The 20,610-nt window shown below is 36.2% G+C and overlaps 1 protein-coding gene and 1 pseudogene across 2 annotated transcripts in view; both read left to right on the forward strand.

Moving 5' to 3' along the window:
* The window catches only part of BMPR2 (bone morphogenetic protein receptor type 2), a 265,898-nt gene that overhangs the window by 115,275 nt on the left and 130,013 nt on the right, over positions 1-20,610 (forward strand). The window contains exons 2-3 of one of the 2 annotated variants that reach the window (XM_037848856.1): positions 1,196-1,366; positions 2,535-2,705. In XM_037848856.1, coding sequence (XP_037704784.1) covers positions 1,196-1,366; positions 2,535-2,705 — 342 coding nt within the window. Of the gene's footprint in view, positions 1-1,195; positions 1,367-2,534; positions 2,706-20,610 lie in introns of those variants that run through there. The other variant, XM_037848857.1, reaches the window with a different exon arrangement.
* Positions 3,236-16,088, forward strand: LOC119543942 (annotated as a pseudogene).

Genomic DNA, 20,610 nt, shown 5'->3' on the forward strand with positions numbered 1-20,610 from the left:
TATTGAATACAAGTCAGCTAGATTCAGAAGCTTCAGTTGAATTGAAGGGAGCACAAAAATATCATCTTTAATTGACATCAGTAAATGGGAAGATATAAAGTTAAGGTCCTAAGCAGAGTCACGTGTTCCTGTTGTTAGGTTTACTTTGTGGACACGACTTGCAAAAAAGTGAGCCTGGCTTATGTTAAGAAGAGAAATGTTTTATAGGTGATTTTTTCCATATATGCTTCTGTTTTTTTTTACTTTTCTGATGCCTAGGGCTTGTATAGTAGAATTAAGTATATGTAAGCCTATATCTCTTTGGGGGGAATTTGGCTTGCTGAACAATTGTTGTTATAAGAAAGAGGCTGTTATGGGGAAGAGATACAGAGATATGTGCACAACTCTAAATTTACCACAAAAAAAAAAGTCATTGAATTTTTCACTTAAAGTGAGTGAATTTTGTGGTAGGTAATTTATACCTCAATAAATGTTTTTAAAAACTAGTTTGGGTAAAAAGAAAATGACTTTCTGTTATTAAAAATATCACTATAATAGTCTGAAGAAGAAATGCTCAATAGTTGCTTGTACTGAAGGGACAACCAATGCTAGTCAGTTTTTCTCCATGTACATAATCTGATTTAACTAATATCTATATAACATTTGCCATGTAATTTATCAGCTAACAAGTGTTTACTAACTGCCTTTACAATTAACATTGCTGCTATATTTATTACAATAGAAAGTACCTTCAAAAGGTAGGACTAGGCAACTAGAATATTCACAAGTAGGTAGCAGAGTTCTGGCTGTCAAGCGTCTTTTACATAGTCTACTTGGAGACCAAAACATAAGCAGCCATTAGCGAAAAATAAATGTGACTTTATTTTCATGGTATGCAACCACTTCAGACAGTCTTTTAGAAGATATTTACTAATGTCAACTAAATGGCCAGAAAATACAATACACCCAATTTAAGAAAACCAATCCTAGGACATTAGCCTAATTATGATTTTAACACTTTAATTAATGAACAGAAGAAAGTTATTGAATAAACAAAATTACAAAATTACTTAAACCTTTTTAGAGATTGAGTAGGGAAATTTGCAATGCTTTTCAAGAAGACTAAGATGTTTTATAAAAGTAGACTAAGATTTTAATGTTTTGCAAAGAATATAAGAAAATTAATTTGTCATTCTTTTATTTCCTTTATTTTTAGCTTCCCAGAATCAAGAACGGCTTTGTGCATTTAAAGATCCCTATCAACAAGACCTTGGGATAGGTGAGAGTCGAATCTCTCATGAAAATGGGACAATATTATGCTCAAAAGGTAGCACCTGCTATGGCCTTTGGGAGAAATCAAAAGGGGACATAAATCTTGTAAAACAAGGCAAGTAATACTTTTCTTACCTGAAATGACTTTGTGTTTCATTGGATTGAAATTTATCTAAACAGGACATAGGAATAGATTAAAACCCTATCCAGGAAGACAATGAATTTAAATGTATATATTCATGCATATATTTATCTACAAGCCCAATTTTGCAAACGGTAGTTGTATCTTAGCTTATTTTAATAATAGCTCTCTTAATATGTTAATATATTCTCATTGTGTGTAGTTTGGAAAATATACAAAGCTATAAAGAGAAACAAGTCTACACTTCCATAGTTTTAAAATTTTTAAAAATACATATTAGTTTATTTCCTTCAGGTGTGTTTTCTGTATACCTTTAATGTTTATAATGTATGTGTATTTCTCTTTTCAAGATTAACTTAATACCAAATAAATTGTACCATACCTAATATTTCCTACTTTAAATTATATCATGAACATTTTCCTATGTCTTTAAATGTTCTCTGAAAACATTTTAAATCTCTTCACAGTATTTCATCGTACACATATATTGCACTTTACTTACGCATTACTCTTTTGTAAGGCATGATGTTTTCAGGTTTTCACTTAATAAATAATGCTGTAGTGAACATCTTTGAACATAAATCTTTGATTATATCTGTTTATTTCCTTGAAATAGATTCCTCAAAGTAGAATTATTAGATTATATAACATATGAATATTTAAAAAGTTCTTTCGGAATTTGCCATGTGGCTTTTTAGAAATGCTATATACATTTATGTTCTCTCAGTTCCCTACATTTATATTCCCTGCATGAGAATGTATTACTGGATCCTTGTTACTATTATGTATTATTTTTATTTCTTAAAAATAGAATAATGTAGTAGGTACAGACAAAAATGAAATCTTAGCTTAGCTTTAATTTGTATTATGTAGATAAATGATTAAATGATGAGTTAAACATTTTGTTGGTGGCTTTTCTTTGGAGGTGGAGGGTTGAAATGCCTGTTGTATACTTGGGCCATTTTTCTGTTTCTTAAAAATGGTTGTTTCTATTGATTTGTAAGACTGTTTTATAGCTTATGTATATTTACTCTGTTGCAGTTATTGCAAATATTTCTTAGTGTGTTGTTTTCCTTTTAGTTTTGTTTATCATAATGTCTATGTTATAAATTATATTGTTTATATTAATATTGATTTCCAGGATGTTGGTCCCACATTGGAGATCCCCAAGAGTGTCACTATGAAGAATGTGTAGTTACCACCACCCCTCCATCAATTCAGAATGGAACATACCGTTTCTGCTGTTGTAGCACAGACTTATGTAATGTCAACTTTACTGAGAATTTTCCACCTCCTGATACAACACCACTAAGTAAGTAGCTAAAGTAATGTACATCTCTTTGTAATTCCTTTCTCTGAAAATTTGCAAAATACAAAAACATTCAAGGTTGACAGGAGTGAGAGAGTGAGTTTCAGTATCATAATACTATTATCTTCCTAGCATCTCAAATCCAAAACAAGTTACACCAGGATTTCCAAGGTATCAGAATATTACCAGATAAGTTTGAATCAAAATCTAGTACTTTCCAACCCAATGAGGGAAAATTTGGCAATATTAAGAAAACTGCAAGTGTATTTACTCTTCCATACAGCACTCCCATTTTTAGGAATTTATCTTGAAGATATACCTCCAGCAGTATGAAAATACATATTCACAAAGTTATTCACAAAGTTATCCACTGCAGTATTATTTGTAACAACATAATATTGGAAATTATCTAAATGTCCAAGAAAGGAGTGGTTAAAATACACTATTGTACATATGCGTAATGAAGTATTAACTATAGAAGCTATAAGAAAAAAAAGAGTTGGACTATTATAAACTGAAATAGAGTGATTTCTAGATACAATGTTAGGTGAAAAAAGCAAAGTGCAAAAAAGCATATATAGTATGCTGTGTTTTGTGTAAAAAGGAAAGGGAAATACGAAAGCATACCTGTATCTGCTTATCTTTATAAAAAGAAACAGGGGAGAGCCCCGGCAGACCCGGGCATTTTGCCATCCTTTCCCTTCCATGATGTGATTTTTCAGGTCAATAAGAATAAGATGTATCTGTAATTATATTACCTCATCTTCAGTGGTTCTCAGCCAAGGGTTGTGATTTATAACTTATGCTGTCACACTGTGAATAAGATTAATCAGTAACACTGTATATGCTGGTGTTATTTATTTTGAGATTGCTCATACATTTTGTGTTCTTCATCTCCATCTTTGACATTTATTTTACTTCTCCTTTGGTTCATGGGATGACTCCTGAGTTTACACCATTTCCTCCTTCCACAAAAAGATTAGTGCTGATTGTTGCTGATGGCCTGTGAGCAGATACACTTTATGAATTAGATGAAAATGGAAATTCTAGAGTACCATTTATTAGGAATGTCATAATGGATGAAGGCAGCTGGGGAATATCTCATACACATACAACAGAGTCTAGGCCAGGTCACGTAGCCCTGATAGCCAGGTTTTATGAAGATGTCAGTGCAGTTGCCAAAGGATGGAAGGAAAATCCTGTAGAATTTGATTCTCTTTTTAATGAAAGCAAGTATACATGGAGCTGGGGAAACCCAGATATCTTACCTATGTTTTCCAAAGGTGCTAGTGGAGACCATGTTTATACATATAGTTGTGGTGCCGAAAGAGAGGATTTTGGTTCCCATGATGCAACAAAACTGGATACCTGGGTTTTTTTCTTTTTTTGAAAACCTAGTGTTTTTCATATAACAGTAATTTTATGGATTTAGACTCTAAAATAGTATAAATATTACCTCAGCTTTTTTTTTTTTTTTGTAGTTTTTCCTTTCACTTTTTTTTTAATTGAGATTGTTCACATACCATACAATTATCCAAGATCCAAAGTGTACAATCAGTTACCCATGGTACCATCATACAGCTGTGTATTCATCACCACAATTAATTTTTTTTTCAATTTTTAGAACATTTTCATTACTCCAGAAGAGAAATAAAGGCACATGAAAAAAGGAAACTCAAATCCTCCCATACCCTTAACCACCCCCCCATTATTGATTGTATTGGTAAACTACATTTGTTACTGTTGATGAAAGAATGTTAAAATACTACTAACTAGTATATAGTTTGCAATAGGTATATTTTTTCCTATATGCCCCTCTATTATTAACTTCTAGTTATAGTGTCATGCATTTGTTATAGTTCATGAGAGAGATTTCTAATATTTGTAATGTTAATCATGGACATTGTCCACCACAAGATTCACTGTTTCATACATTCCCTTCTTTTAACTTCCAAACTTCCTTCTGGTGACATACGTGACTCTGCACTTCCTCTTTCCACCATATTCACACACCATTCAGCGCTGTTAGTTATTCTCACAACATGCTACGATCACCTCTGTTCATTTACAAACATTTGAGTTCACCCTACTTGAACATTCTGCCCATAATAAGCAACTGCTCCCCATTCTTTAGCTTTGTTCTATATCCTGATAACTTACATTTCATGTCTATGAGTTTAAATATTATAATTAGTTCATATCAGTGAGGCCCTGCAATATTTGTCCTTATATGTCTGTCTTATTTCACTCAATATAGTGCCCCCAAGGTTTCTTCATCAACCCATTTTTTTTAAGGTGATTTTGTTCACACACCATACATTCCGTCCTAAGTAAACAGTCGATGGTTCCCTGTATAGTCACATATTTATGTGTTCACCACCATTGTCACTATCTATATAAGGACATCTCCATTTCTTCCACAAAGGAGGAGGAAGAGTCCAAGAAGGTAGATAGACAAGAGAAAAAGAAAAAAGAAAGAGAAAAAAAATATGACAGCTAGGAAGCAACAAAAGGAAAGGTAGCATTAAACAAAATAGAATAAAGAGTCAGACAACATCACCAATGCCAAGAGACCCATACCCTTCCCTGATGTCTCCCCGCCCCCATATGCATTTTGCTTTGGTATATTGCCTATGTTATATTAAAGGAAGCATAATATACTGTTTCTGTTAACCATAGTCTCTAGTTTTCATTGATTGTATTTTTCCCCCAATCCCACCCCATTTTTAAGACCTTGCAATGTTGACATTCGTTTGTTCTCCCTCACATAAAAACATATTTGTACCTTTTATCACAATCATTGAACACCCTAGGTTTCACTGAGTTATACAGTCCCAGTCATTATCTTTCCTCTTTCCTTCTGGGATCCCACATGCTCCTAACCTTCCTCTTTCAACCATACTCACAGTCATCTTTGTTGAGTGTACTTACATTGCTATGCTACTGTCTCCCAAAATTGTGTTACAAACCTCTCACTCCTGTCTTTTCCCCTTCTGTTTGTGGATACCTGGGTTTTTGATAATGGTAAGGACTTCTTTCATGCTGCCAGAAACAACCAGTCTTTGTTTTTTAAGGTAAATGAAGAGAAAATAGTTTTTTTTCTTGCATTTATTAGGAATAGATACAAATGGACATGCTCATCAACCATCATTAAGGGAATACAAGGACAATATTTAAAAAGTTGATGAAGGAGTGAAAGAATTGTGTCTCTATTTAAATATTTTTATGGAAATGATGGGAAAACAACATTTATCTTTACCTCTGATCATGGAACGACCAACAGGGGTTCCCATGGGGGGGCTGGTCATCCTTCAGAAACTTTAATTCTTTTGGTCACTTGGGGAGCTAGAATCAAGTATCCCCAGAAACTATCAGCTCAACAGTTTGATGATGAATTTTTTTTTAAAATTCAGTTTTATTGAGAAATATTCACATACCATACAGTCATCCATGGTGCACAATAACTGTTCACGTACCATCATCACCCCAATCTGTTTTTTTTTTTAATCTTCATTTTATTGAGATATATTCACATACCACGCAGTCATACAAAACAAATCGTACTTTCGATTGTTTACAGTACCATTACATAGTGGTACATTCATCACCCAAATCAATCCCTGACACCTTCATTAGCACACACACAAAAATAACAAGAATAATAATTAGAGTGAAAAAGAGCAATTGAAGTAAAAAAGAACACTGGGTACCTTTGTCTGTTTGTTTCCTTCCCCTATTTTTCTACTCATCCATCCATAAACTAGACAAAGTGGAGTGTGGTCCTTATGGCTTTCCCAATCCCATTGTCACCCCTCATAAGCTACATTTTTATACAACTGTCTTCGAGATTCATGGGTTCTGGGTTGTAGTTTGATAGTTTCAGGTATCCACCACCAGCTACCCCAATTCTTTAGAACCTAAAAAGGGTTGTCTAAAGTGTGCAGAAGAGTGCCCACCAGAGTGACCTCTCGGCTCCTTTTGGAATCTCTCTGCCACTGAAGCTTATTTCATTTCCTTTCACATCCCCCTTTTGGTCAAGAAGATGTTCTCCGTCCCACGATGCCAGGTCTACATTCCTCCCCGGGAGTCGTATTCCACATTGCCAGGGAGATTCACTCCCCTGGGTGTCTGATCCCACGTAGGGGGGAGGGCAGTGATTTCACCTTTCAAGTTGGCTTAGCTAGAGAACAGGGCCACATCTGAGCAACAAAGAGGCATTCGGGAGGAGGCTCTTAGGCACAACCATAGGGAGGCCTAGCCTCTCCGTTGCAGCAGCCGTCTTCCCAAGGGTAAAACCTGTGGTAGAGGGCTCAACCCATCAAACCACCAGTCCCCTATGTCTGTGGTCATGTTAGCAACCATGGAGGTGGGGTAGGCGAATACCCCTGCATTCTCCACAGGCTCCTCAAGGGGGCACTACATCTTTTTTTTTCCTTGTTTTTCTTTTTCTTTTTTTTTTTTTTTTAACTTTCCCTTCTTTCTTAAATCAACTGTATGAAAAAAAAAGTTAAAAAGAAAACAAACATACAATAAAAGAACATTTCAAAGAGACCCTAACAAGGGAGTAAGAAAAAGACAACTAACCTAAGATAACTGCTTAACTTCCAACATGTTCCTACTTTACCCCAAGAAAGTTACCTGATATAGCAACATTTCTGTGAACTTGCTCCTACTGCATCCATCAGAAATTAACAGACCATAGTCATTCCTGGACATCCCCAGAACGTTAAATAGGTTATCTGTTCTTCTTGGATTATTGTTCCCCCTTCCTTAATTGCTCTCTATTGCTAGTTCCCCTACATTCTACATTATAAACCATTTGTTTTACATTTTTCAAAGTTCACATTAGTGGTAGCATATAATATTTGTCTTTTTGTGCCTGGCTTATTTCGCTCAGCATTATGTCTTCAAGGTTGATCCATGTTGTCATATGTTTCACGAGATCGTTCCTTCTTACTGCCGCGTAGTATTCCATCGTGTGTATATACCACATTTTATTTATCCACTCATCTGTTGAAGGACATTTGGGTTGTTTCCATCTCTTGGCAATTGTGAATAATGCTGCTATGAACATTGGCGTGCGGATATCTGTTCGTGTCACTGCTTTCCGATCTTCCAGGTATATACCGAGAAGTGCAATCGCTGGATCGAATGGTAACTCTATATCTAGTTTTCTAAGGAACTGCCAGACTGACTTCCAGAGTGGCTGAACCATTATACAATCCCACCAACAATGAATAAGAGTTCCGATTTCTCCACATCCCCTCCAGCATTTGTAGTCTCCTGTCTGTTTAATGGCAGCCATTCTAACCGATGTTAGATGGTATCTCATTGTGGTCTTAATTTGCATCTCTCTAATAGCTAGTGAAGCTGAACATTTTTTCATGTGTTTCTTGGCCATTTGTATTTCCTCTTCAGAGAACTGTCTTTTCATATCTTTTGCACATTTTATAATTGGGCCGACTGTACTATTGTCATTGAGTTGTAGGATTTCTTTATATATGCAAGATATCAGTCTTTTGTCAGATACATGGTTTCCAAAAATTTGTTCCCATTGAGTTGGCTGCCTCTTTACCTTTTTGAGAAATTCCTTTGAGGTGCAGAAACTTCTAAGCTTGAGGAGTTCCCATTTATCTATTTTTTCTTTTGTTGCTTGTGCTTTGGGTGTAAAGTCTAGGAAGTGGCCACCTAATACAAGGTCTTGAAGATGTTTTCCTACATTATCTTCTAGGAGTTTTATGGTACTTTCTTTTATATTGAGATCTTTGGTCCTTTTTGAGTTAATTTTTGTGTAGGGGGTGAGGTAGGGGTCCTCTTTCATTCTTTTGGATATGGATATCCAACTCTCCCAGCCCCATTTGTTGAAAAGACCTTTATGACTCAGTTCAGTGACTTTGGGGGCCTTATCAAAGATCAGCCGGCCATAGATCTGAGGGTCTATCTCCGAATTCTCAATTCGATTCCATTGATCTGTATGTCTATCTTTGTGCCAGTACCATGCTGTTTTGGCAACTGTGGCTTTATAATAAGCTTCAAAGTCAGTGAGTGTAAGTCCTCCCACTTCGTTTTTCTTTTTTAGAGTGTCTTTAGCAATTCGAGGCATCTTCCCTTTCCAAATAAATTTGATAACTAGCTTTTCCAAGTCTGCAAAGTAGGTTGTTGGAATTTTGATTGGGATTGCATTGAATCTGTAGATGAGTTTGGGTAGAATTGACATCTTAATGACATTTAGTCTTCCTATTCATGAACATGGAATATTTTTCCATCTTTTAAGGTCCCCTTCTATTTCTTTTAGTAGAGTTATGTAGTTTTCTTTGTATAGGTCTTTTACATCTTTGGTTAAGTTTATTCCTAGGTACTTGATTTTTTTAGTTGCTATTGGAAATGGTATCTTTTTGTTGAGTGTCTCTTCAGTTTGTTCATTTCTAGCATATAGAAACATTACTGACTTATTTGCATTAACCTTGTATCCCGCTACTTTGCTAAATTTGTTTATTAGCTCTAGTAGCTGTATCGTCGATTTCTCAGGGTTTTCTAGATATAAGATCATATCATCTGCAAACAATGACAGTTTTACTTCTTCTTTTCCAATTTGGATGCCTTTTATTTCTTTGTCTTACCGGATTGCCCTGGCTAGCACTTCCAGCACAATGTTGAATAACAGTGGTGACAGCGGGCATCCTTGTCTTGTTCCTGATCTTAGAGGGAAGGCTTTCAGTCTCTCACCATTGAGTACTATGCTGGCTGTGGGTTTTTCATATATGCTCTTTATCATGTTGAGGAAGTTTCCTTCAATTCCTACCTTTTGAAGTGTTTTTATCAAAAATGGATGTTGGATTTCGTCAAATGCTTTTTCAGCATCTATTGAGATGATCAATTGATTTTTCCCTTTTGACTTGTTAATGTGTTGTAATACATTGATTGATTTTCTTATGTTGAACCATCCTTGCATGCCTGGAATGAACCCCACTTGGTCATGGTGTATGATTTTTTTAATGTGTCTTTGGATTCGATTTGCAAGTATTTTGTTGAGGATTTTTGCATCTATATTCATTAGGGAGATTGGCCGGTAGTTTTCCTTTTTTGTAGCATCTTTGCCTGGTTTTGGTATTAGATTGATGTTAGCTTCATAAAATGAGTTAGGTAGTGTTCCATTTTCTTCAATGTTTTGAAAGAGTTTGAGTAAGATTGGTGTCAGTTCTTTCTGGAAAGTTTGGTAGAATTCCCCTGTGAAGCCATCTGGCCCTGGGCATTTATTTGTGGGAAGATTTTTGATGACTGATTGGATCTCTTTGCTTGTGATGGGTTGGTTGAGGTCTTCTATTTCTTCTCTGGTCAGTCTAGGTTGTTCATATGTTTCCAGGAAATTGTCCATTTCCTCTACATTATCCAGTTTGTTGCCATACAGTTGTTCATAGTATCCTCTTATAATTTTTTTAATTTCTTCCGGACCTGCGGTTATGTCACCCTTTTCATTCATTATTTTGTTTATATGGGTCTTCTCTCTTTTTGATTTTGTCAGTCTAGCTAGGGGCTTGTCAACCTTGTTGATCTTCTCAAAGAACCAACTTTTGGTGATATTTATCCTCTCTATTGTTTTTTTGTTCTCTATGTCATTTATTTCTGCTTTAATCCTTGTTATTTCTTTTCTTGTACTTGGTTTAGGATTGGTTTGCTGTTCATTTTCTAGCTTCTTCAGTTGATCCATTAGTTCTTTGATTTTGGCTCTTTCTTCCTTTTTAATATATGCGTTTAGTGCTATAAATTTCCCCCTTAGCCCTGCTTTTGCTGCATCCCATAGATTTTGGTATGTTGTGTTCTCATTTTCATTCGTCTCTATATATTTAGCAATTTCTCTTGCTATTTCTTCTTTAACCCACTGATTGTTTAGGAGTGTGTTGTTTAACCTCCAGGTATTTGTGAATTTTCTAAGTCTGTATCTTTTAATTGGGGAGTTTAATCCATTTACATTCAACGTTATAACTGTGAAGGCATTTCTTGAATCAGCCATCTTATCCTTTGGTTTATGTTTGTCATATTTTTCCCCTCTGTCTATTAATGTCCTTTATTGTACCCATACCGAATCTCTTTAGTACTGAACCTTTCTCCAAGTCTCTCTGTCCTGTCTTTGTTTCTCTGTCTGTAGGGCTCCGTTTAGTATCTCCAGTAGGGCAGGTCTCTTGTTAGCAAATTCTCTCAGCATTTGTTTGTCTGTGAAAAATTTAATCTCTCCCTCAATTTTGAAGGAGAGCTTTGCTGGATAAAGTATTTTTGGCTGGAAATTTTTCTCACTCAGAATTTTAAATATATCGTGCCACTGCCTTCTTGCCTCCATGGTGGCTGCTGAGTAGTCACTACTTAGTCTTATGCTGTTTCCTTTGTATGTGGTGAATTGCTTTTCTCTTGCTGCTTTCAGAACTTGCTCCTTCTCTTCTGTGTTTGACAGTGTGATCAGTATATGTCTCGGAGTGGGTTTATTTGGATTTATTCTATTTGGGGTTCACTGAGCATTTATGATTTGTGTATTTATGTTGTTTAGAAGATTTGGGAAGTTTTCCCCAACAATTTCTTTGAATACTCTTCCTAGACCTTTACCCTTTTCTTCCCCTTCTGGGACACCACTGAGTCTTATATTTGGACGTTTCATATTATCTATCATATCCCTGAGGTCCATTTCCATTTTTTCAATTTTTTTCCCCATTCTTTCTTTTATGCTTTCATTTTCCATTCTGTCATCTTCCAGGTCACTGATTCGTTGTTCAACTTCCTCTAGTCTTGTACTATGAGTGTCCAGAATCTTTTTAATTTGGTCAACAGTTTCTTTAATTTCCATAAGATCATCCATTTTTTTATTTAGTCTTGCAATGTCTTCTTTATGGTCTTCTAGGGTCTTCTTGATTTCCTTTGTCTCCCGTACTATGGTCTCATTGTTCATCTTTAGTTCTTTGAGTAGCTGCTCTAGGTGCTGTGTCTCTTCTGGTCTTTTGATTTGGGTGCTTGGGCTTGGGTTATCCATATCGTCTGTTTTTTTCATATGCTTTATAATTTTCTGTTGTTTTTGTCCTCGTGGCATTTGTTGAACTTTATAGGGTTCTTTTAGGATTTGTAGACCAATTGAAGTCCTTATCTCTAATTTATCAGATCTACAGCTTCGTGGAGTACACTTTGTCTAACTAACCAGCAGGTGGCGTCCACGAGCCACCTGTTCTCCACAAGCCAGTTCTCCCCTGCTTAGCCTTTTTGGTGAGTGGGGGAGTGAGTCTTGTGGGGTCCAATTGGTGTACCAAGCTTGCGTGTGTAGTTGGTGTTGCCTGCCCTGTATATGGGGCGTGTTTCTGGGCAGTCAGGGAGTGGGGGGTGGCTCTAACAATCAAATCTCCCTGGTGATCCTAGAGTTTTAAGGCTGCTGCAATAGTCTAATCCTTCAGTTCAGTCCTGCCACAGTTTGTCTCTGCCACTGACCCACAAGTCCTTGGTATTGGCATATGGCTCCTGAGACTTGCAAGTGGGCCCCTCTTCCAGGCCGTGCACCCCCTTGTCCTCTGTTGAGGGATGACTGTGCTATGTCACAGGTGAGTGCCATCCCCCAGGGCAGTTCTGGGCTGCTGGGCTGTGTAGGGAGGCTCCCAGCCTGCTGAAATGATGGCTGAATGGGGCTTTGTTAATTCACACTGCTCTACCTTCCCAATTCTGGGACAATCAGCTGAGGTTGCAGGGAACGCTAATGTCCACACCCAGTTTTGTGGTGTGTACCTGTTATTTGAAGCACTTCTGTCACACTGGGTTGTCTGGGGCAGTTCTGGGCTATGGGGCTGGCGATGGGCAGGAGTGTTTCCTGTCCACCAGGATGATGGCTGTGAGCGGACACCCCCCTTTTCTTGGGAAGTTGTGGTGTTTAGTGAATTTTCTCAGCCACTGGATTATTGCGTTTTGTCTCAGAGCTCTCCTAGTTCTGCTCTTGACTTGAGCTGCCCAAATTGCAGGTCTTTGAAGCTTTCTGTATTGGGCTTCTTAGAGTAATTGTTTTAGGAAAAAAAAAAAAAAAAAAAAAAGGGCCCTCCTCAGAGATCTAATGGGTTATTGAAATGCTAAGAGACAAAGCAACCAGGACCATTAAGGAAAGGTCCACAGGGCAGAGAGATCAGCTTTTCTTCCGGTTTTGCATATGCGCCTCAGGGCCTGAGCTCGGGCCTGAGCTCTGCCCTTCCCCTTTCTATGTTCACCAGAACTCCAAAAATCCTCCGCTTTTAGTTTGGAGTTTTTCGTGTTGTTTTTTTTCTATGCCTGTCTCCTCTCTGCTGGGCTGGCTGCTCTCAGATTCTCTGGTGTCTGGTCTCCGTCTGTCTATGGTTGGAGTTTGGATCAGCAGAATGAGTTTCCGATAAGGGCTGCCACTGCAGTTCTCCCTTCTCCTTCCCGGAGCTGACAGCCCCTCCTCCCATGGGACTGAGCCTGGCAGGGAGGGGCACGGGCCCCTGGCCACAAAAACTTACAGATTTCGCTGATCTCAGCAGTTCCACGTTTTCATGAGTGTTGTATGAAGTATGCCCAAAGTCAGATTGCTCTGTGGTGTCCAGTCCACGCAGTTCCTGGCTTTCTACCTACTTTCCTGGAGGAGTAACTAAAACATACAGCTCACCAGTCTGCCATCTTGCCCCGCCTCCAAGGATGTCCTTTTGCTTTATCCTTTACCAGGGCAGAAACATGCCTGATCAACGAGCCTGCTGATGTCAGGCCTGAACGTGCTTCCTCATACCAAGTGCATTTGTCCCAATCTGTTTTTGAACGTTTTCCTTACACCAGAAAGAATCAGAATCAGAATAAAAAATAAAAATAAAAAAATTTTAAAAATTAACAATACCCAGATCACCCTCCCCCCATCCCACCCTATTTTTCATTTAGGTTTTGTCCTCATTTTTCTACTCATGCATCCATACACTGGATAAAGGGAGTGTGATACGCAGGGTTTTCACAATCACACTGTCACCCATTGTGAGCTACACTGTTATACAGTCGTCTTTAAGAGTCAAGGCTACTGGGTTGGAGTTTGGTAGTTTCAGTTACTTACTTCTAGCTATTCCGATATATTAAAAACTAAAAAGTGCTATCTATATAGTGTGTAAGAATGTCCACCAGAGTGACCTCTCGACTCCATATGAAATCTCTCAGCCACTGAAGCTCCATTTCATTTCATTTTGCATCCGCCTTTTGGTCAAGAAGATATTCTCATTCCACAATGCCAGGTCCAGATTCATCCCCGGGAGTCATATCCTGTGTTGCCAGGGAGATTAACACTCCTGGGAGTCAGGTCCCATGTAGGGGGGAAGGGCAGCGAGGTCACCCACCAAGGTGGCTTAGTCCGAGAGAGAGGACCACATTTGAGCAACAAAGAGGCACTCGGGGAGATTCTTAGGCACAATCATAAGCAGAGTTAGTCTCTCCTGCAGCAACAAGCTTCATAGGGGCCAGCCCCAAGACAGAGGGCTCAGCACATCAAGCTGTCAGTCGCCAGTGTTTGTGAGAACAGATGATGCATTTTTGAAAGAATGGAAATTGGAGAATTATAAGAGACAAGATGTCAGTCAGGCTGACATTGCATCATTGATGGCTTCTCTTATTGGAGTTCCCTTTCCCCTTAATTCAGTGGGAACCCTGCCTGTGGATTATCTTAACAACACTGATCTCTTCAAATCAGAGAGCATCTTTGCAAATGCAGTACAGATTTGTGAACAGTTCAAGGTGAAAATGGCTCAGAAAAAAGTTACTCTACTATTTTTGTTTACACCATTTAAGTTACTTATTGATTCTAAACAGCTCAACATTTTAAGGAAAGCAAGATCTTATATAAAACAGAGAAAGTGTGATGAAGTAGTCTCCATTTGCAAGGAGCTGATTCGCCTTGCATTGAAAGGATTGTCCTATTATCACACTTATGACAGTCTCTTTTTGGGCATCAGTGTTGTTCTTGGTTGTTGTGGGATGGCTATCTTATGCTTCTTTACTGATCATCAAGTCTCATTCTCACCTTACAAGAGGTATTAGTAAAGAACTTAAGAAACCAAGCTATCTCATGACATGTAGTTTTGTAGCTATTGGTGTTTTAGTAGCATTTTTCCTGCTGATTCAAGCCTGTCCCTGGACTTATTATATATATTGTTTGTTGCCAGTGCCAGTATGATATGCAGTTCTAAGAGAATTTCAAGTTATTAAGGACCTTGTCAACATCACTGTTGACCTTCCCTCTGAGTCATTTTGCTAGATATCTGTTGGTATTTACTCTGGGAATTGAAGTATTGGTTCTCATTTTTTTCTACCGCTATATGCATTTTTGGGTTGGCCATTTTTCACTCAGCTGTGGACTTGAGCAAAGGTCACCTCACTGAGTTGGATTTTCTTCTGTTTGCTTCTGGCAGTGTTCCCACTGATGCCTGTTGTAGGACGAAAGCCAGATATATCTCTAGTAATGGAAGCAGACTTGCTGGTTCTTCTGCTATTCCTGTTTGTCATAACATCTCTCATACAAAGAAAAGAAAGTTTTGTAAATAAAGAACTGTCGATACATCTATTTCAGGTGCTGAACTTAGTTTTCCGTGTATGTTGTATATAGCACCCATAGCAGTCTACTCAGGAAACAAGGACTGCCTCTTATAAATCAAATTGTTAGCTGGACAACACTGGTGTCTTCCTTGGTTGTGCCACTGCTGAGTCCCACGATTCTCTTTCAACAATTGTTTAGCATAATTATTTCTTTGATGCCAACCTACCTACTTCTAAGCACAGGGTATGAAGCTCTCTTTCCATTAGTACTGTCTTGCTTGATGTTTGTCTGGATATACATGGAACAAGAAATCCTACAACAATCTGATATTTCATGTAAACAGAAGCTCACCAGTATCACATTTTCCTGTAATTCTAATATAACTCAATTTCAACGGCTCTATCTGAAGGGACTTTTTCTTTGTTTTCTTCTTAGTTCCATTTTTTGGACCAGGAAATATAGCTTCAATTAACAGCTTTGAGCCTGCCTGTGTCTGTTGCTTTCTGACTGTGTTCAGTCCTTTTATGATGGAAGCTCTCATGATGTGGAAGATTCTAATCCCATTTGTTCTTGTGATGTGTGCTTTTGAAGCAGTTCAGTTAACTGCCCAGTTATCCTCAAAATGATATCTTTTTCTCATTGTTCTTGTCATTATCGGACATAATGGCTCTGCATTTTTCTTCTTGGTCAAGGATTATGGCAGCTGGCTTGATATTGGAGCAAGCATCAGCCACTACGTGATTGTCATGTCCATGACCATCTTTCTGATGTTTCTCAGTGGTCTGGCACAGCTGCTCAGGACAAAGAAGCTCAGACTCTGTGGCAAACCCAAAAGTCATCTCATATGATATTGCTGAAGCCACCATTCAGCATCTGGATTCAATTTGTTATTCTCCTTTTAAACACTGGCATGCCCTAAATCCCATCAAGAATTCAGTAGGAAGATGGATATTGATGTATAGCATATTCAACTCCTGTAAAGGAAATTATATTTGGACTTCTGGATTTACAGATTATCTGGAGTAAGAGAGTTTCCTTTTTCTTTAAAAGAAAAGAAAAGAAAAGAAAAAAGAAAAGAAACACAGGAAGGATAAATGAGAAAATAATGAAGTTTACTTACAAGGGTTGTAGGGAATGGGAAGAAGTGACAGTTCTCTGAATATACCTTTTTGGCCTATAATTTTAACTTTTGAAATCATGTTCAAATATATGTAAAAACTGAAAGTACATCAGTAAGGATGGAAAGGAGGGGGGACCTAAAGCTGAAAGCAAACTGTAACAGATGAATCTGGTTGTGTTTGAAATAAATGCCATAACCACGCTTAAAGGAAAAAGAAAGGAATCCAAGTAATTTACACAGTATTTGACCATATATACTGTTTTGGGCAGGGTGAGATGTTGGAGGGAGATTTGCAAGCAAATCCTGAATTCTTTTTAGAAGGTTTGGCTTTTAGTAGTGTGGATAAAGCAATTCTGAACAATTGTAGTTGTATTATAAAAGTAAGAAAACGAGTATTTGTGTTGATATTCTTGAGAGCCAGGGTTCTTACTGAAGAAAAAGGGACATAAGAATGGGGAAAGGCATAAGAGAACCCTATGGGAACCCTATTGTAATTTAGGGTGTGAATATGGACTTAAAGATTTTAGAAAATATGCATATGTATGTGTGCATGCATGTATATGTGGCTGTGTATTTGGTTTGTATATTTGGCTTAACATAATTGTAAATCATGTTAAGGATTAGATCAGGCAAGACGTCAAGTTAAATCTTGAAGGTGTTTCATTGAGGAGCAAGGATATTTACATGGTTTTAAAGTGTCTCCCCACATATTGCTTATTAGTTGCAAGGGGAAATTTAGTCATTATAAAGTGAATGCATAACCTGAATCTAACCATGAGGGAACATCAGACAAACCCCAGATTATATTATATTACAAAAAAGGTGCCTGTATCCTTCAAAAATGTTAGTGTCATGTAAAATAAAGACTGTGGAAAAGTTCTAGATTAAAGGAGACTAAAAAGACTTGACAACTAAGGAATACTAATTCTTCTATACTGAGAGGGAAAATGTGAAAAAGAATGTTGTTGGATTAATTGACAAAATGGATGATTAGAGAAAAGTATTGTTTCAATGTTAAAGTAACTGGTGCTGACAATAGTATTATGGATATAAGATAATATCCATATTCTTAGCAAGTCTCTCAGAAGTGTGTAGGAATAAGGGACCATGATGTATATAACCTACCCTTAAATGATTCAAAAACATTGTGTTGTGTGTATGTGTGTGTGTGTGTGTGTGTGTGTGATAAAGAGAATGATAAAGAAAATGGGGTAAAATATTAACAGTAGGTGAATCTGGGTAAAGATATGTGGGTACTCTTTGAACTATTCTTACTGCCACTTTTCTGTAAATTTTAAATTATTTCCAAATAATTAAAAGTTAAAAAAATTTTTTAATGCGATACAGAATTTCTCAAGAATTCTCAGTCAACAGATTTTACCAGTCCCTACTCTAGGAACTTCAGGTTTGGATTATTTCCTTCAATTTGTTGGTGAAACACTGAGCTGAAAGTGATAGGGAATTTTCTCTACATAGTTTCTTCCTACTCAAGGTCATTACTTTTTTTTTTAGGTGATTATACTGAATTGAACTGGACTCATGTTTTTCTCAAACAAGCAAACAAACAAGGCCTTTCTAATTTTCACTTTTACATCTACATAGATGACAGAGAAGAAATTAATTTGGACATAAATTCTTCTCAAAAATCTTTACCACTGTACTACACTTACATTGTTACCTAGATCTTGACCTACTATAATCTTTTAACCCCAAAACAGGAGTATTGCCAAGTAGGAATCAATAATGCTATCCCAATAAAAAGGGAAAATGACTAAGTAAAGTACTCTAATTTGGGTATTGATCCAATTTATGTATTTTCGTTTCCTTCAAACAAAAAATCAAGTAAAGGTGAAGTCAGCAAACAAACTGAATATTGGCTTTTTCATTAATCTCTACAAAAATAACCACTATGTTATAGAGTGTCAGACATTCAATCTGCAAATGATAGGTGTTTTACCAAAATAAAAAGTTTTAAGTGTTGAAGTTTAGAGAAATAAATTAAAATGTAAAAGTTGAAACCATACTTAAGGTTGTTACATAAGTGAATATCCTTGTACTTAGGAAAAATACACAGACGTATTAAGTGTTCAAGGAGCATGATGTATGCAACCTACTCTTAAATGTTTAATAGATAGAAAGGGTGATAGAGTGTTAAGGCAAATGAGGCAAAATGTTAAAGTTGGTGGATCTGGGTATCTGGGTGGGGAGTAATTTCAAGATCTTTGTATGTGTTTTGTATTCTTTTGGAACTGTCCTGTAGATTTAAAATTATGTTAGAATAAAAAAAATATGAAAGTTGAGAAGTAGAACATTTTATTTCATGGCCATGTAACAACATGTAAATGGAAAGTTTGATGGTAGTGATATTTTCTCCTTTTTAATTTTTCATTATAAAATATTATTAATAACTATTTATTAAATAACAACACATGTTTAAAATTGCTACAAACAGTGCAAACTGTTACCAAAGATAGAAGAGAAGGGGGATATTGTCAAATGAGTGTTGATTGGGAAGGTTATATATTAATCCTATACTTTTATATTGCTGAATCTTTGAAATAAGAAATTATTTGTGTGTTGCTTAGGTAATAAAATTTTGTACTTTTAAAAATAAAAAATTATAGCAGCTCATTGATTTGTAGAAATAGAAAAATGAGTTAAGTAGAAAGGAGAAAAATAATTTCCAATAATCTCTACACATATACAACCATTGTTAATACTTTGAATGTTTCCTTCTAGTTGTATTTCTTTGCTTACTTTTTTATAGTTGTATTAGTAATATACATATTAGATCCTGATTTTTTGTTTAACATAATATAACAAGTATTTCCCAGGTTATTACATAAGCTTCATAGCCATCAGTTAAACAATAGCTGTATAATATTTCACCAACTAGATATTTTCCTTATTCATTTTTCTCTTCTTGGACATTTAGGATGTTTGCAGTTTTTTATTCCAGTCAACATGTGTTTGTATATATAGTTTTGTATAAAATTTTAATCCCCATAATTAGAATTTCTTTATCCAATAGTAACATATTAAAGTTACTCATACATTGTTAAATTGCTTTTTAAGTATTTGAAACAGTTCATGAACCCACTAATGATGTACAAGAGAGCATATTTCATTGTATCTTTATCAGCGTTTAGTATTATTTTAAAAAAACTGAAATCATTTTGAGAAATTATTTTCATTTGTTATTAGTGAGGTTCACAAGTTAGTTTTTGGTTTTTCTCTGTACTGCATTTCCCTATATTCATAGTCTTTCTGTGGTATCCATTATTTCTCAATAATGAAGCTAACTAGCTTTGAGGAAAATGATTTAAATTTAGTCATTTCATCCGTATGTCAAGTTTCTGTTGATAACACGGGGATGACAGGAGCTACAAACAGTAATTTAGTATGCATTGTAAAAAATTCTTTTTTTGTTGTTGTTATTCTGTTACAAAATCTTTGAACTTCAGCTCTTCTAAAGGTAAACCCTTATGATTTCTCAATTAAAAGTCAATGCTTATTTTATGGTGTGTAAGTTATAACTCACTAAAGCTGTTAATAGAAAATGTTCCATTACTCACTCTTCTGATACAGTGTTCATTGAAATATTATCTCCATACCTCAAATATCATTTTCATGATGACTGACAAAGTTTTGCTTTTGCATGGTATTTTATATTTTCCAAGTGCTTTCACATCTATAGACTCCTTGAAGATGTCATCCTAATATTTAGGTAGTTCAGTCAGAGATAAGCCCTCTGTCTTAATGAGTAGCCTTGCTACTCAGAAGAAATGGTCATTGAAGTAGTTGTCTTTCTCTAGAAGATTGGACTTGTAGCTTATCTTCCTTTAACTTTTTGCCTATCATTATATTGGTGTACAATGAGTGTCAAGTGTCCATAATTTGATCCCCAAATGATTTTTTTTAACAATTTATCTTGAAATTATTTCAAATTTATAAAAATATTACAAAAATAGCACAAAGAACTCCCATATACTCTTTATGCAGTTTCACCAACTGCAAACATTTTGCTATATTTGCTTTATCATTCTCCTTTTCTTTCTATGCATGTATAGAAGATCTTAATTTTTTTCTGAACCATTTCCAAGTAAGTTGCAGGCATCATTTCTAAATTTTCATATATTTTGTTATTGTCTCCTTGTTTGTCTCTTCTTCTAGCCTGTATATCTTTGATGATAGGAACTTTTTAATACCCCTTTGTATCCACAGTGACTAATTCAGTGTTTGGGATGTAG

Source organism: Choloepus didactylus, chromosome 9 (genome assembly GCF_015220235.1).
Source record: "Choloepus didactylus isolate mChoDid1 chromosome 9, mChoDid1.pri, whole genome shotgun sequence".
Classification (NCBI taxonomy): Eukaryota; Metazoa; Chordata; class Mammalia; order Pilosa; family Megalonychidae; genus Choloepus; species Choloepus didactylus.